Below are 18660 nucleotides of genomic sequence, written 5' to 3'. Positions count from 1 at the left end.
ACACCAAATAAAGGCTGTGTATGTAAAACCAATCACTTTCAGAAACCTTGTGGAATCAGCTCTGCAGACTGACTGTGCACCAAGGATAGAAAGAACCATAAAGAACAGAGGCTGGAAAGTTCTAAAAGAGCGGAAGAGACACTCGCTGGTCAATCAGACCTGCGCCCTAGGACTTGAGGGATTAGTTCACCACACTGAGCTCCTTGTATTCAAAGACTATTGGCCCTGCCCCTGGCTCAGGCCAAGCAGGGCCTGCACACAGTGGTGCTCAATAAGTATCTCTCACTTCTCCTTTCCAGCCACCCTCATCCTTTCCTGCTCACCTCCTTCCTCCTCTGCTATTAGGCAATCACTGTCTTTACCATTACATTTATATGCTGACATAAATTGTTTTTGTGATAGAAGCAAAGAGGCCTTGTAGTCTCAATTCATGGGAAATATTCAGAATATAGATCTAACTGAATGAGGGGTGATGGCCCCACTAAGGTAAATGCCTTTGCTGGCCTCAAGGATGGTAATTTTCCTAATTTACTTATGGGAGTAAATTGGCACCCGCAGTGATTTCCAATCATCCTCTGTTTGGCTACTCCAGGTAAATTCAATAGGAGATGCCAAATCTAACATTGGCAAATTAAGGGATGCCAAGACTGCCGTAAAGCCTCTGTTATCTAGCTGAATGAGAAGCAGGGGCAGGAGCCCTAATAAAACTTGGAGCACAGCTGGAATTCTAGAGAAGGCTCAGATCTCTACTCTTGATTGTGAAGGTCCATGTACAGAGGGGAAAGAACCCTGAAAGCAGGTCAGCAGGTCTGGGCAACTCATAGCAGGTCTGGTATCTTCCAGGAAGATCAAAGAAAGAATTTTCTGGGCAACTCCTACTAAGGCCTAAATGTCCCAGGATCAGTTGGCTAACCCCTGGTAAGCAGGAAAAAGGTATCTGAACAAGAAACTTGTGGTCTCAGGATGAGAGGAGCACATCCATGCTACTTCAGATCAGCGGCTCCTGAGCAGTGTAGCTGGGGCATAGGGTAGAGTTGTTCAGGGCTACTCAGGAAAGGCAGTCTAGCTTCTAGGAGAGACTCCTTCTTCTAGGGCAACTGGCAGAATTGGAGAACTGGATTCTTATTGCTAGTCACCATGGCTATAGTTTAGACATGGTATGCTCATAATATTAGGAACTTTAGCCAATAAATATAATTCCTCAAGTTCTAGCTGGCACTCAGTCTAATAGATTACTAGATAAAAGGATAACTCTTACATATCTCCTCCCCAGCACTCCTCTCACCCATGGAGAGAGTCATAGCTAATGACTATCTAATCCAGTATTTTCATAAAAGGTCAGAAATGTCCTACTGAGAATATTATGACCTGAATTTAGGTGCCACAGAAGACATAGTATTAGATATCACTGAATCACATAGAGAAAAATGTTGACTCCCAACAAAGCATTTATTCTTCTTTTGAGAAATGTCTGTTAAAGTCTTAGTTATAGTGTATTTCCAATTCCTCTCCAATAGTTGCTAATCTTTTAAGAAAAGAAAGCAAGCCTCAAGTTCAGAGACTCCACAGGCAATATCTAGCTGAACTTTAATAGCATTGCATTATTTATATTAAATTTATTTTTGTGACTACTTCCAATTTATACTGAGGGCTATTGCTATATTTATGGATATATGTAAAGTGCCACCCTAAGTAAAGTTAAAATGAAATTTACTGGAAAAAATCATGTTCAGTCAACAATACTATTGTTGACCCAAAAATATGAAGAAATAGTTAATGAAAGTGGCATGCAAATGTTTAAAGTTGAGAAAAAGTGATCTTATTTTAAAGATGAAGGAACTGGGATCCAGAAGGTTCTGTGATTTTTCCAAGATCACGTGGTCAATAGGAGCAAAGGCAGGATTAGAACCTGGGTCTCTGGGTGCCCAGTCTTACCAGTCATCATTCATACTGGATGCTTCAGGTGGGCCTCCTAGATCTCCCTTTCAGGACTGAGGCACTCATCCCACAGCCACAGGGAGTATTGGTGACTCTCACCTGTGTCCCCCTTGGGAATTTCTGTCCGGAGAAGAGAGTCCCGTATCTAGAAGCAGCCTGCATCCAATCATTGGTCAATGGTGCAGTGGAGGAGGTGTAAAGCTCACAACTCCCTGCTAAAGGACAAGACAAATGCTAAAGGGCCATCCAACTTCCAGAACTTTCTGGGATCAGCTAGAGCCTCTGTTGTGACGATATTGCAATTCAGCTCCTCCCCCTGCCCAATCCTGCTTCCGACATCCCTCCATGTGCAGATCCCGGCATTCTCCAGGAAAATTCCTGCACACAAATCTTTGTCTCAAAATCTGTTTCCTTGGGAACATATAAAACATCATGTTTCTATTGTAAAGAAAAATATGGAGTAACCTATCAGAATACCATATCACTAAAGAGAACAGGACAAAACAAATAAGTATAATATTTTAATTCATTGTGACCAGATTAGAATTTTATAACTCTAAAGTTACAAAATTGCTGAAGACTGCTATAAAACATAAACAGCAAGAAACCAAATGGAGTATAATTATATGTAATGCATAGGAGTTTGAGGGATTTTTTTGGGTCAAAAAATGAGTCATCAGATCACAAATGAGGGCTTACTCTTCTATCATATTAGTTGTAGTTGAGGTGTAAATTTTGGGGTGACACTGCAAATACACAGATTTAGATATTTGGACATATATTTACATCAGATAGTAAGTTTCTAATGTTGTTTTAAAGAGTAAACCATTTTAAAAGAACCTGACATGATTCCAAAATTATAAACAGGAACATAGTAGAAAGGTTCCTCAACAAATAAATTTCAACAAGCATTCAGTAAAGTCCTGCTAGGTGTTTCAGGGAACACAGACTGGAATAAGATACTGTCTCTATTATCAAGGAGTGAAGAGTATATTGAAGGTTTGGGACTCCATCATTATCTCTTTAAATATGGTTGTTGCCTCATTCTTTCCTGTTTTGCCAGGATTCCAGTTAAATGTATGTTAGCCCTTCTCACACTATTCTCTGGGTCTCTTACTGCCTTTCTTCATGTTCAGTCCTTTTGACCTTCTGCATTTCATTCTGAATAGTTTATATAAACTGATTTTTAATTCCTTCTTTAGTAAAGTCTAATCTACAGTTAAACCTATTCTTTGAGTTCTTGATTTTGAGTATTTTATTTTTCAGTTAAAATTTCTATTTGGTTCCTTTTCAGATTTTCTATATCACTTTTTACAGATTATAGTTCACTGCTAAGGTTTTCGAATTTAACTTTAATCTCTTTGAACATAGTAACCAAATCTCTCTTGTATTCTGCGTCTGGTAATTCCAGTGTTTGGGCACTGGTGGATCTAATTCTGTCATCTGTTATTTCTACCAGCATATATTTATATTGATTTATCTCCCCTTGTGCCTGGTTTTCCATTTTAATGTAAGGTCCATTTCTTCCACTCATGAGGATTTTAATTTGCTTTTACCAGGCACCTAGGAGCTCTAGGAATCTGAGACCACCCGTTCAAGTCTTAAAATTATCTGGGCCACCAAGATAAACTGAAGAATGGTTCAGTATGAAGATTACCTTATGTATGGCTCACCTTTACTTCTAGGAAGCAGCCCTTCAGGTCTCATTTCAAAACAGAGAGTGGTTTACTACAGTTCCCATCGGCAAGTCTTGTATTCCAACTCTTCTTCTCCTAGATGTGCATGGCCACAGAATGCACAACACAATCTTTCTGGCCACACCTTCCAAAGCAGTAAACACCTCCAAGGCAGAAGTGCTAGAGCTTTGCTCATCTATCTAGGTTTCCCGCCTCTCCTGACCTCAGTCCATTAAATGTTAAACAATGATGCTTTTTTACAAAAGCACTTATATTTTATCCATATTTTTAAAAGGATTGGTTGGTCTGAAATATCAAACCTATCTATTACTCTGGAACAGAAGTTCATGAAAGGTTGGAGATTGTTTGAGATTCCCCTTGTTCCAAAAATACACTGGGCATGTTGTTATCTCTTTATTTATAATAATACTTTATAATTATTTATTTATATGTCAACCCAAGCAATCCTAAGGCATAGATTTCTTCTGGAGGCAAATCTTCTGACATGTAAATGCTTGTGCAAATTTATGCTTATCAAGGAAGAGGGTCTACAACTTTCAGGAGATTCTCAAATGAACATATGGTTCCTCCTCATAATGAGCTCTGGGAGGACAAGAACCATACTGTATTTATTTTGGCACTCTCAATGCCCAACAAAAGTTTGTAGAATAAAAAACAACAATATATACAACAAAACAAAGCATAGAGAAAGGAACAAATGCCTGGGAGTTACTTCAGAGGAGGGAGAGATATCACCTCCTTGGGTTATCAGAAAAGGCTTTTTTTTGGAAAGTAACATTTTAGTTGATTCATCAAAGGTAATTTGAAAGATGTTCAAGACAAAGTTGTGAAGTTGAGGTAAGAATATTGTTCCCAGTTGGGACGCATGAGGAATATATCACAATTGGACAGACTGCAGGGTTTCCTGTATGTAATTAGAACTTGCCTCTACTAGTCTGACCTTAAAGAGCACCATGCCAGGAGAAAAAAACAAAAAAAAACACCCAAGTAAAGACCTTGAGAAAGTGAAACCTTATGGTGTAGCTTATTACCCCAAAATCGTTTGCAGAAGTTTGCATGTACATTCATCTGGGGAAAGTACATTTAGATTTCGATGGCATCAAAAAGAGATCTGTGACACCCTGCTCCCTGGGAGATAAAAGGATGAAACGATTAAGAATAATCACGCTTTAATTTTTTGTGAAAGACCACATGTGAATCAACATAGGTGCATAGGCATAGCTGAGCACGTCACAGCTGCCAAGACTTCAGATCTGTCCCCAGAGCCATGGAGGAATGATGATAATGGGTTTGCAGCCAGGCAGCCAGAAGAGAACGGCCCACGGAGCAAAGAGGCACAGGTGTGACCCCAGCATTCTGAACCTCCTTCTTCCTGATGTGAGTCATTAGCATTTGGAAGAATTTCCGTAGGAGAGTGTCTGGCCGATAAGATTCTGAGAACGTTGCCACCAGCTACCTAGCACAGCCCCTGGTCCAAGGGAGGCATTCAACAAGTGAATGAGCCTTAGCAAGAGGGTCATAGAATCCCAAGGAAACAGGTGATGTTGCTGGGCAAATCTCCTAGCACTGAATGAAGCCTGTAAACCATCAAGACAGAGGATGCCAGCCCAGAAAAGTCAGGTGGCAGTGTCTAAAATGAGTGCTGGTCTTCCAAAGCCCAGCCAAGAAACCTAGATACATTCATTTTAAATAAATATTTATGTTCCAGCAGAGCACTATTGGACTTTACAGAACTGGAATCTTCCCAGAAAAGAAATTTCAAGGATATAAATTTGTTAACTGTTGCCACATACTGGTGAAATATGGTATGGCACAGAAGCTCCTAAGACTTAAGAAAAACAGAGCTGTATGAAGTTAAATTTAAGCATCATCAATCATAAGAGATCACGGGGTGGAGGGGGGGGAATCTTTGGCCAAAAATAGCCCATGAAAGAAAAGTTTGATAAAGTTAACTCTTAAAATATAACAAATGTAACACAAAAAACTCAAAAAACAAAGTCAAAGTCAAGTGAAACACTAAAAGAAAATGTACTTCTATTAAGGTACATCCATATACTTAACGACTACCTAATTACCACAAAAGATTGAGCACGGTCTGTATGTACTGGCTTTAAAGATGTCCAATTATACTGATATGTATAAAGCAAATTGAATAATAGTGTATCAAAAAGATATAAAAATACAGTCATATAATTATAGAAATGTACATATTGCTATCTATATGTAAACATCTAAAATAATATACAGCAGGATGTACAGCAAGACCTTTGCCTGGTTGTCTTAGAGAGTAGGATTTGATGGGGGGATTTTTACTTCCTATACTTTTAATCTATGTATTAATTAAATTTTTATACTAATGAGCTTCTGTTACTTCTTTAATCAGGAAAAAAATATTCAGCAGTGAAAAAGACAGGGGAGAGGGAAACAGATGCTTGAGGCCAGTGAGTAACAGCCATGAGTAATAGCAATCTAGGGTCACACGGTGCCTGGGTTCAAATCCTGGTTCTGCCACTGAAAGGCTGTCAGACTTTGAGCAAGTACCCTGTGTTTCCAAGCTGGAAAATGGAGACAATAGCTGTCCTTACCTCACAGGACTGTTTTGAGGATTACGTGAGATAATACTTGTAAAACACCTAGAATATTTGCTGGCACGTGGTAAGTGCTCAGCAAATGTGAGCAGCTCTCAGCCAAAACACTCCTCGAATGTTAATATCCATTTTTCTTCAGATATTGTTACCATCTTAGCTTCTTCCTCAGTCCAAAATTTTAGCTGCCATCTGGGGAGTTTTTTTTCCTTCAGGACATATATTTCATGATGCATGATATGTAGCAATATATATGAGGATGTATAATATATATATTTTGCAACTGAATGATGAAAATCAAGGAGAAATGGGATTTGCTTAGAGCCTCTTCCTAATGTGGCTATTGTGAAAAATGGAAGGTATCTGCATTGTCACAGAGCTGCCTGGATTAGTTCGGGTCTTAGAGGAAGTTAAGGATGGTTAAGGATGCCTAGGGGTCAAAAATGCAGGCAGGCCATTGAACCTTTCTGATTGGCGGGATCCAGACATTAGAGATGTTCAGACCCAGAGGGTTTTTGTATTTTTTTTTTTTTAGGGTAGGGGGAGAGTTCATTGCTGCCATTTATTGGAGAAGGGGCCTTCTGTCCAAGTCCCCTGGGGAAAGTTTCGTCAGATACCCCATCTGTGAAACCCGACCGTGCCTTTCATCTGAAACCCGAGGCTAACGCTGTCCTTACGGCCATCTGACCTCCTGATCAGAAGCAGAATGGCTCTTTTGGGCATCTAGGAAGAACTGTTTTTTCTCTTCCTAAACATCCACATCTGTCACTTAAATTCTTACTTGGTCCAACCAAGTAATGACCAGAATTGATGTCAATTCAAGCCCTGAAGACAGGCTGCAGAGTCATCAGCTAGTGAAATTCCCCAAGACTGGTCACAGTTCTGTCCAACAGAACTGACTCTGCATCTGCTTGGATCAGAATAGTTGCAATAGGAGATGGGTTTGAAATGTCAGGATAAATAAAATCATCTAGATTTTTTTCACTGAAACATCATCCATCTTTCCAGAACAGGAGAAATTCAAACTGTGTGGACCAGCAGTGATTTAACATGGCATCGACCTAGTATTGCTGTTTCCCAAATGTGTCCAATGGATTCATAATGCCCTGTGAGATGCCAGTGGGTTTTTGCCTTGAAAATTATCCCATCTCCAAGATGGTTTGGAAATGCTATGTATTATATCCCCAGCATAACAAATAAACCATGCACATTCATTTTATTCAATCAACAAATACTTACGGAGCACCTATGAGGTCCTTGACTGTGCTTAAGTTGTAGGGATAAGAAGTGAGCAAGACAGATGAGATTCCTGCCCTGGCGGGAGAAGGAAGGGAGGCCACAAACAAGTATCAGTTCTCTGCAAACAGTCAAACTAGAGATGTGGGAGCTAGTGACCGGGTAGCTAATTGGGCTGTCAGAGAAGTCCTGTCTGAGGAAAAGGCATTTAAACTGATTGCTGAAAGGCATAAATGTTTGGAAAGAGTGATGATATTTCAGTGAAAAACTCTAGTTAAATTTTCTTTATTCTGACATTCCAAACCCATCTATCCCTTTGTGAGTAGAATACCCATTAGCAGCCTAGGGAACACTAGTGTTCTGCGGAACCCTGTTTGAGAAGTGCTGGCTTGAACACGTCTTGCGCTGTTAGTGTTATTGAATACAGACAACATCTGAAGAACAGTCACCTAGTACATTGACTATAATGCTGCTGAAATGACCTGCAAGCCCGCCTCCGGAGGGCTGATGTACACAGTCCCTGTCCCCACCAACACCTGGAGAAGTGGAGGCAGTAGAGAGCAGAAACGACCCAGGAGATGACACTCTGCACTGTGCATTTCAGGTGCTGTAAGACTTGCCCCCAGAGGAACTCTGACACCCAGAGGATCATTTGATCTGCTTTTGCAAGAAGGGCAGTGTGGCAGTTGAGGAGGACACCCACAGAAGCGAGGGGAGTTACCCCGGGGGGCCGCCACAGCAATAGGCACCTGCTGCTCCATCACTTACTTACTTACTTTCCATCCCATTTCCCCCCCTTACACAAGACTTGTACCCAAAGGCCTCCAGGCCAGGGGTCAGCAAACTACTGCCCACTGGCCAAATCCAGCCTGCTGCCTGTTTTTGTACATTGTTTAACTGGAATGTAACCATGTAGCCATGCCCACTTATTTGCAAATTGTCTACAGCTACTGTGGCAGGATTGAGTAGTTGTAACAGATCCTGTAGCCAGCAAAGCCTAACAACTTTGCTATCTGGCCCTTAACAGAGTCTGCTGACCCCCACCCTGGACACCTGTTCTCTGCCCTCTTGGCCAGTCCTCCCGCTGTGGGGACAGCTGCCATCTTCCCCTGATATGCCAAGTAGTGGGTCTCCATGTTCCCCAACAGACACCCCCCACCTAGGAAACCCTCTTCAGAATTTTCTCATGCCCATATTTTCCTCAGAGTTAATGCACATAGTGAGAACGTGTCCTCTGGCATCAGATCCCCTCTGCTCAAATTCCACCTGTGCCACTTACATTGTGACCATGGGAAATGTGTTTACAATTTTCCAATCTTCCATTTCAGAGCTTGTAAATGAAGATAATTATACTACCTGCTTTACAGGGTTGTCGCAAGGATCAAATGAAACAATGCATGTGAAGGACTTTGCACAGCTCCTGACTTGCTGAATCTGTTTAATAAATGTTGGTTATTATTTTAACTGTTAATATGAAAGGGACCAAGTAGGTAGAACTGAGCACATAAAACATAAATATGACAGTGTCCCTTCATGAAAAACATCTCAAGCCACTTCCAACTAACAAATATGGATTAATCCAGTTTGGGCTAAAGTATGGCATATCCAGAACTCTCACAAACTCATGGTATTTCCATGGCTCATAGGTGTCTGTTTGGGAGCAAGTATTCTTGAAAAGTTCCATTATCTACTAAGTCCTGTGACCTCTCCACTCCACTTCTAGATATACACCCAATGGACATGTGTACATATACATATGTTCACAAAAGCAGGCACTAGAATGCTCAAAGCAACACTGTATGTTATAAACAACAACAAAAAAGGAAACTATCCCAAGTATCATCATTGTCCGCTGGAATGGATAAATAAATCATGGTGCATTCACACAATGGAACGCTCTTTGGTGATGAGAATCACTAAACTACGTGCAACAACATGGAAGAGTCTCACAACACCGAGAAAACAAGGCAGCTGCAAAGAGGATTCCGTTTATATGAAGTACAAAGATTGCAAAACTAATACGTGGCATTGGCAATTACACTGGGCAACAGTGACCGGAATGGGGGTGAGGAGTCTTCTGGGATGCCGGGAGTTTACTATTACCTCCTCTGAGTGCTGCTTACCTGGGTGTATTCAGTTTGCAAAAATTATCAAAAAATAAACAATTGAAGAAGGGAGGGAAGAAAAAAGGCATAGAGAGGAAGGAGAAAGGAAGGAAGGAGGGCAAGAAATCTATGCCTCGAGCTCATACTCTGTGCCATTGTGCTTTCTTGCGTGTCCTTTTGCTACTCATTCTTTTCGTTCCCAGCACCTCTGCTAGTCATCTCTCACTCATCCTGCACATCCTTTCCTCAAAGGAGAACCTGGTTTGCCATTCTTTCGCTCTGAAGGAACCATGTGGTATTCCCTCAGTGAAAAAAACCCACAGATCTCACAAACCGTCAACTTCCTTCATTTCGGATCTGGCCAAGGACACAGAGGTCACAGCCAAGAGGATGCATTTCCATGGGCCCACTTCCAAAATATGAAGAGGCGCCCAGGCTGCTTGATTCACAGCTGCCTGTCCCACGCTTACGGATACAGTATTTTACAGCCCAGACCAACTTCTCTTCCTTGGTTGCCTGTTTCCCCAACTCACAGGGCTTGACCTGAGACTGTGCTTGGCTTTCCTAAGGGTGGTTCCAGTTTTAGTAACTGAGTAGGTAGTGGAGTAAATGCTGCCAGGTTATGGATTTGTCCTGTGGGCAAGGGTCTGTCTGGTGGCCATTTCTCTCAATATGATTCCAGTAATGTCAGATTTCCAGTTACACTTCTAAGCAACGCTGACCCTCTGTCCTCTATCCCGTCCCACAAAGGAGGGTGTCTGGAAGGCAGACAAACCTAGAATCTGGGCTCCGGGGATGGAAACACCAACTTCTCTCAATTCACAAGTGAGAACTGGACTTTTCCACTCCACTCTGGTTGTTTTACCACAACTTTGTTATCAGAGCTGCTTGGACACAAGGGCATTTGAATGCCACCTCTAGAATAATTTGTGCTTCTTCTGAATTTAAAAATGAAAGTGTTTTAAAACCATTCTCCTCCCGCAATCCCTGAGCCTCAATTCCTCCCAGCCCTCTCCCCTGGGGTGAGATCAGGGCTGTGGAGGGGCTCCGGAGGAGGTGAGTTACACAGTTAAGTGAGAGGAAAGGGCTGATGGGTGGGGGCAGAGATAGAAAGAGGACCAGGGACAGAAGGCAGGTCAGGGATGTGGAGACTGTGGGGGACACATCACCTTAGTTGACAAAATAAACAAAAAGCAGTGAGGCCGTCATGTCAAACAACGCTGAGTCCAAATAGCTTCACACCCATCACCTTGGCTGAATGTCCTGCAGCCCCCATCACCCACACTGAAGGACTGACAGCCGTTACCAAGGGCATGGCTGGCTCTGAAGCTTGCCACTCAAGACTCTCCAGCATGTGGGCAACTCCCACGTCAATCTCCTGTCTTCCCCTTCATGAACTTTCTGCTTTAATCAACTCAGTGCCATGGCGAATCCTAAACACTCTGCACACGTCCTGGACACGGGCACACTCCTCACCCGGCAACCACACCTGCCCCTGCCGCCATGGGACCCTCTTCCCAATGCCTCCCATGAATCTCCAGCCAGGAGGAGTTTCTTCTCCCAACTTCCATGGCACTTTCTTTCGATGCTTACCTTTAGCACGGCACTCATCACGTGCACACTAGCTCTACAAATATGTTTATCCTCTTACCTTCCCACCTCAACATTGGGTTTTCATGAGGGCAGGGGACCGTGTTTAATTACAATGGTTGCTATTTATCAGGCACTACCATGACACTTACTTTTGTACATGCATTTTTCTCTAAACATATAATAAGAAGCTCATGAGTAGGCATTATAATTCTCATTTTACAGATGGAAGCATTTCAGTGAAGAGAAGTTCAATAGTTGGTCCTGAGTCACACAAGCTTAGAGTGGCTGAGCCAAGATCCAAAGACCTTGGTCTTCTTGGCATATCATTCTACCTAGTGATTCTTCTCTGCATTTCTAGCACATAGAAAGCTATGGTTAGATGGCAGGATAGAGGGATGGATGAATGATAGATGGTAGATGAATGGATGGATGTTGAAAATATCTAATTGACCCAAATCAAAAATGTTACCTTCCTTTATGAGGAGTTATGTAGCCACACACCAAAATGAGATGTGGGAGATGGTTTTGGTTCTAAATAAACTACCCTCTATGGTAGAGAATCCATTTCTTCTCAACCTTCAGTTTCAGTCCAGCCAACATAATGCCCTCAAATAATAATAAGTATGTATTTCGTAGGTCATGTAAGCAGTGTGGACCAGTGGAAAGACTCTGGAGTGACAAGATCAGCTTCACATCCTCCTCTAGGGACTTACTAGGCTTCTGTCGGACCCTTCACCAGCATAAGATTCCCTCGAGGGTCAGTGCCCTCGTCTATAAGATAGAAACCACATCTCACAGGGCAGCAGACAGTGATGTTAGGTGATGGAGGTGAAACTTGGCATAACGTGGGCCTTAACAAATGTTCTTTTTGTTCCCAATCTCTAAGTCCAAGCAGTTTAAGAAAATGTGAAAGCAAAAAAATTCTTTAAAAACAAACACCGAATAAAGGCTTCTCCAGCTCAGCATATGCTTACATGCCACCATCACCCCCTTCCTCCTCCACATTGACTGGCACCGAGTCATTCCTTAGATACCAACAGAAGCTCTTTGGTGCCAGTTGTGTCCCTTCTCCATTTGGTGCCTGTCTTTATGGGGTTTTTCTTTATCTTTGCTTCTACTGACGCTTGAAATTAAGACAGATTTCAATTTGCTTTCATGTCTGTTTTGCATTTGAGGTAGAAAAAAAACCCAGAAAGCCTTACACTTCACTGAAAAGAGAAATCCTGTGATCTCTAGAAAGTCTACCCAGTGTTTGCTGTCTAAAAGGAAAATTCTTCTCTTGTTTATCCAAACCCCTCTGTTTATGTCCAAGGGGAAAGTTCTGTTTCCATTCCACCTGGTCCTATGGATGTACAATAGATGGATATTCCCACATCCTCCACAGAGACTTCTAGAAAGGAAATTTTCCAACACCTGTTTTGGAAACAAAACTCCCAAGTGCTATGAATGAAATATTTTGGTCACTGCATTCCTACCCATCCCCTCTTGGCAGCCCAGGGGCTGAAATCACCTGTTGTGTTAGAAATGATCCTTGGAGGAACAAGTCCAAGGGGAAAAGTGGAGTTGTCACCCCATCAGGGTTTTCTATTATCTAAATTCAATGCTAACCTGAGACAGGAAGCCCCACATCCTGCAGCCTTGTTCACAATCCATAATAGATGATGTTCCTGGAGCCCAAGACGAGAAAAGGAGTTTGCTACGCACATTTTGGCAGAGGTGCGGACCTGGGATTGATTCAGTTTGAGCAGCTGTAACATCAAATGATAAAGTACAAATGCAAACAGCAAAAATGTGCCCATAATACAGCTCAGAGGGCACCAAAGCTGACCGAGTAATTATACATTTTTCATGTTTTGATAAGGTATTTCATTGGCATTTTCTGGGGCGCCCCTGGGGGAGGGCTCTTAAGAGTCAGAGCTTTGCGCCCACATCCTGCTACCCTGGCGGCTCCCCATCGTCCCCATTAGCTCAAACCACATGGAGAGATGAGAGCAGGACAGAATGAGACACCTTCCTTTTCTTCCAAGTATATTGGAATCCACCCAGGGAAAAAAAGCAGGGCAGGTTGATGAAAAGTGTAGGCAAGTGTTCCAGCCTCTCCACTGTGTACTTGGCTGGGGAAACCATAAAACCACAGTCATTCGAACAGCCATGTATAGTTTACAGGCACTTTGCAAATGGATCCTCTTAATCCTTACACAAAGTGCGGAGAAACACATTTTTATTGTACCCCCTTTTACAGCTATAGAAATGGAGGCTCAGAGAGGTCGTGGGACATGCCTGAGGATATACAGCTGGTAAATGCCCCAAATGGGGCAGGATCCAGTCCTTCGTCTCATGCACCTGTGCTGTGTGTTGCCTCCCCTTCACCCAGGCCCCCGTGAGTCTGTCTCATTTTCTGCCTCAAACTGAAGCTATACAGTCAAGGACTTGGAAAATGTCTGAGTGGAAATCTGATTCTCATACCTTCAGGACAGAGATAAGGCAGGTAACTGAGGGAGAAAAAAAATCACTTACCCCTTTCCTATTTGTACAGGAAAAGGTAATAGGCAGAAACCAGTGTTTCTTAATGACCTGGTTTCTCTTGTCATTGTGCCCCAAAGAGGCAGAAATGGTGGTATTCTGGGAGAGGGGGATTTCTACTATCATATCACAGGGACATGTGTCATCTTTGTGCTGGCTCTTTCCGGTTTCCTGTGCTCTTTCTCTTTCTCCCTCCCCGTGGCAATGTTCTGATTGCTCCTAAAAGACAAGGGGAATGCACACCTAAGCTCACATTCTGTGCAGATGTAACCATGGCCCTCCCCAGAGGTTTGAGAAGCAAAACAAAGCCTTCTGTCCATCACCTTTGTGCACATGAAAAGAGGGACTGGCTAGAATTAGCAAAACCTTGGGGATCCCCAGTTCAAAGCCTTTCAGTGAACCCCCTCTCAGTAACAAAGGGGGCCTCCTGCTCCCTGGGGAGTGAAGGTGCAGGAAGACACCAGCCAGCAAGAAACAACACTCCAAGGAATATCTGCCCTGGCCTCTCTTTTCTTAAAGTGTGTCAGAGTTCTGACATCTATCAAGACAGAAACAGGACCCTTGGAGGTGCTTTGAGAGGCCTGACTCCAGACCAGGCCAGGAGCCCAGGTCAATTCTGTAACCAGATTCTGATCAATCAACTAGAATGCACCCAGGAAGAATGTTCTGGTTATTTTAATTTCTGGTTAATTGGGAACAGAGTAGGGTGTATTGAACATAATTAAAACTTTCTTTGATGATTGAGAATCTTGCAGTGCCCTGGGGCAGTCATTCTAAATATCAATTATAAATCCCCACCGGTGGGAATACAGGAGATTGAGCTCAACCTGCAGTGACTTCCAGGCCAACTACAAATTTATTTTGAGGTCCAATCCCACCCCGAGCACTCCTACCCCAGATGCATTCTTGCCTTTTATGGATCACATAGAACAAGTCAATAGACACTAAGTCAACCAGATACTGAAGTTCTTTGGTGCTAGTTCCAGTTCTATTAAGAAGTTATGTGAGCCTTGGATAAGTTATCCACATCTGAGACTCAGTTTCCTTATCTGTACCCTGAAGGGTTGGATTTATTGGTTATTAAACTTTTTAAGGATACAGATTTCCTAATGAATCAGGAGAAATCTAAAGCAGCTTTTCACAGCAGGGAAAAATTAATGTAAGCGCCAAACATTTACCTTCTAAATCAGAGCATGGAGTCATGGAGTTGCTCAAGGCCATCATCTTGTGACACCTTCCATGGACATCAGGCTTAAAATCTTGGTGTGGGAGATCCCTTGGGCCCCTTTGAGCTCTGGCATTCCCTGCATCCAGCTCAGTGCAAGCATCTCCCCATGTGTGGGAAGCAGTGGATCTCGGCCTTAAGTGCACAGAGGGACCACCTCGGGGGTTCCCAAAGTCCCAGCGCCCTGATCGCTGGCAGGCCAATTAAATCCAATTGTTGGAGGGCGGGCCCCAGGCATCAGCATTTATTTAACACCCTCCAAGGGATTCTAGTACTCAGACAAGTGTGTAAAGTACTGCTTGCGGACAAGAATTTTCTAAATTAGGAGTGAAAAGAATCACCCACAGGGTAGGCAGACTCCCAGGCCCCGGACCCTGGCGATTCCAGTTCCTTCAGCCAGATCCCGCCTGGAAAGAGGCGCATTAGCAGGCGCCCCGAGCAGCTGTGCTGCAGCCCAGTCCAGGGAGCCCAGGACTAGCCCCTCAGCGGAGAGGCCGGCGGAGTCCTCTCCCTGCTGCTCTCCCTTCCCCGCGGGTCTCCTGCCTGCTCAGGTAGGGCCCTCTTCCCCATCCCTAGCAAACCTGGATCTTTTAGCCCAAGCCTCGAATCCCACCAGCTTCAACAACGTCAGCAGAGCACACTCATCAAACATGGTCGTGTTTAATTTTTAAACACCGTAGCATCACTGAGGTCAGCCTCCAGGTGAGAGCAGCTGCAGAGGCTCGGTGCCCTCGCTGGTCAGCAAAGCGGCCCCCGGTGCCAGAGGGGACGGCGGGAGCCGGCGCCAGGCAGGCCCGGCCCACGGAGCCCCGGCCGCCCGGGGCCTGCACCCTCTGCTTCTGCCTACCTGAAGCGTGCGCAGCAGGGCCTGCAGCCCGCTGCCTTCTTGTCCGGCCATCCCTTCCTCGGGTCCTGAGGGGGCTGGAGAGCCCGGCCTCCCTGCCCACCTCCGGGGAGCCTGCCGCGCCGCACGGAGGCCTCAGCTGCACATGCTGCTGGGCGTGAGGTCGCCGCGGCGCAGCCCCAGACCTCGGCGCAGGCGCCAGTGCCCCCGACTCCCGCGGCGGGGATTAGGTGAGCCGGGCGGGGGGTGGAGAGGGCCCCAGCCTGAGTCACTCACCCACCTCCAGGCCCGTGCAGGAGCCGCCCTGGAGGGCTGACAGGCATTCCCAGCTGACCTGCTCAGACTCCCTGCAGAGGCTCGTCTGGCTCTCCCCGCCTGTCCCCCCCTTTTCTTTGGTCTGCTGCCGGCTGCTGGGTAACAGGAGACCCAAGCGTGCTTGCACAACCGTGGCAGTGCAGGGCGCAGAAGCCCAGGGCCCCCCTGAGGTCCACGGCTTAGGGACTGGAGCTCTGGCCCAGAAGGAAAATAACTGCCCCGGACGTTTTCTATACCCATCCTGTCTGTGATCTGTTCACTTTCCCAATAACCCTAAGGCCGTAGCACTTTCATTATCACCCACCCTACCCCTGTTTTACAAATGAGAAAACTGAAGCACAGAGATGTCAAGCCACAAGGAAGGTCTCAAACAAGCACACCGACAGCACCGGCCAAGCCTGACCATGACACCAGCCTGCCTCTTGCTGCTGCGAGCCGCTAATCCGTGGAACGGACGACTGGCAGCCGCTGCCCCAGCTATGTTCTCTCCACACCAACGCGGGACGCAGTGTCTCTTTACGTCTTCAGCTTGGAATGTGGTCGAAGAGTCTGAATGACTAATTGGCCACCTAATCCTCCTCCCCTGTCAACACCTAAGCATCTTGTGGTCCTGTGCATGCCATGCTTGGGGACATCACCTGGAAGCTTCTGAGCAGCCCCCCCACACACACACAGCCGGAGTCCCTGAATAGAATTTGCATTTTCACAAGATCCCCAAGGGATTCATAGCTGGTTAACAAAATCACTAGAGGACTGAAGTTTGGGAAGCCCTAACTTCGGCCATATTGATTACCTGGCGAGTAACGGCCTACGTGTTCGTTGTTTGAGAATTTTTGACCCAGTTTTACTGGGACCCAGCAAGCTCCAAGCACAACATCAGCGCGTGAAATTGGAGCATGAGCTCATTGAGGTGCATGACGGACTGCGAGCACAGCTAGACAGAGAGGCCTCGGCGCACAGCCAACACCCCGTGCGCAGCCTGAGGATCTTTCATGAGCATCAGAGGCTCCGGCTAGCAGCCGCCCGACCGTGTCGTGGTGGCTGCGGAAAGAGTTCGCATTTCCTGATCTTAGTTGGCCTAAATGCATCCAAGTCCTGAGTCAGGAGTCAGGCAGCTCCCTCCCCAGTGCCAGGCCTGGCTGTGCCCCCAAATTCAAGGACAAATTAATGTGGTTCTTGCCCTCCAGAAACTTCCACTCTTACGGCCTTACATGTGAAGACCTCTCATACTGGGAACTGATGATAACATCTCACATTTACTCTCATCTCCTTATACGTCCTACCATCTCTGATGAGAGAAGATACAAAGGCCCCTAAGGTTTCCACCCTCTATGAAGGGTGGGGCTTTTCAGGGCACAGGAGTCCTATGATCCTCTATGGTCCTGGGGCACAGAGAGGACTGAACTATCCCATGTGATTATTACTTAAAGGGAGATTTCTACCTATTTCTTGATTACAGGATAAAGTAAAGAGAGTGGGAAGGAAAAATAAAACCTCCCTCCCCACATATACCTAAAGAACAAGTTAAAGGGAAAAGAATAAAAACACCTTGCAGAGAGAATTCAGAAAAATGACCTCTGAGGACGTTGCTAAAGGTATTGTGGTCAGACCCCCTTATGTTAGCATTTAGGTAAAATTCTTCCCATTTAAAAGGGTGTCTCAGTCCCACTCACTGGAATTGCAGAGGTCAGAGTGAGAATAAACCCTGTACACAGAGGTATCACTCTCTTCTACTTAATGACACCTTTCCCCCTGCTGTACTGAACCTTGTTTTCAGTAAGCAAATAAGTTTTCAATTTTCAAATACATTTCAGTTTCCAAATAAGGTGAGGAGTGGGTTCCTTCTTTCTCTGAGGACATACCTGTGTCACATGCCTGGCTTGGCCCCAATCCCCCTTCTCCCCTGACAAAGCCCTACCCTCTGAGTCCACGGCCACTTGCCCACATGGACACACATGGATGCCAGACAAGGGAGAAAGTGCTGTTTGTGCCCTCTGATTTTCTGACAAAATAAGGGCTTGTTTCTAGCTTGAGTTCAGCTCCCATCATTCCTTTAACATGATCTTCCTGCCCTCGGCCAACACACCTCGACAGTGCCTGGGGGGCCCCCGGAAACCCTGTTCCTCGCCCCAGGGGAAGAGCCTTCCTCACTCTCAAGCTTAGGGGAAGCTGTCACAGCGCCCCCGCCCACATCTGCCTGCCCTGGATGGCATCTTCATGAGAATGCAGTCCTGTTCATGGACAGATTCATTTAGTCTTCGGTATGAGTGGGTGATAGGGGCTCTGTGTGTGCTTCCCCGTTAGTATTGGAATTTTAGCAGAGGCTTTCCTAAAAGGCAGGAGCTGAGACCCAAGCTTGGGTGACACAGTATATTGCCCTAAGTGTACTGAGGTGACTGCTCATTGAACTACATGGCACAGCCAACAGGGGAGTGTCAGGCCCCGGGCCAAGCAGGGCGGAGGTCACTTTGTGCCGAGGAGGAAGGCCTTCCTACTGCTTCACTTTGTACCTTTGAAAGGAGGCAGTTAGGGAAGCCACACAGCAGATCCAGGCAGAAGCAAGGATAGAACTCAAATTTTCTTTTTTTTAATTTCTGGA

At 45.0% G+C, this 18660-nt stretch overlaps 1 protein-coding gene across 19 annotated transcripts in view; it reads right to left on the bottom strand.

The window, feature by feature from the left end:
* AGBL1 (AGBL carboxypeptidase 1) overlaps positions 1-16306 on the bottom strand; it is an 834111-nt gene extending 817805 nt beyond the window's left edge. For 17 of the 19 annotated variants that reach the window (XR_008994688.1, XR_008994687.1, XM_057494793.1 and 14 more), the window contains exon 1: positions 16023-16306. Coding sequence is in view for 16 of the 19 variants with exons in the window: in XM_057494793.1 (XP_057350776.1) it covers positions 16023-16301 (279 nt within the window). In the remaining 3 variants the exon portion in view is untranslated. Of the gene's footprint in view, positions 1-15749 lie in introns of all 19 variants that reach the window. The other 2 variants (XM_057494806.1, XM_057494809.1) reach the window with 2 other exon arrangements.
* Between the last annotated feature and the right edge of the window lie 2354 nt (positions 16307-18660).

This window comes from Manis pentadactyla, chromosome 18 (genome assembly GCF_030020395.1).
Source record: "Manis pentadactyla isolate mManPen7 chromosome 18, mManPen7.hap1, whole genome shotgun sequence".
Taxonomy (NCBI): Eukaryota; Metazoa; Chordata; class Mammalia; order Pholidota; family Manidae; genus Manis; species Manis pentadactyla.
This window is presented reverse-complemented; position numbering and strand designations above follow the sequence as displayed.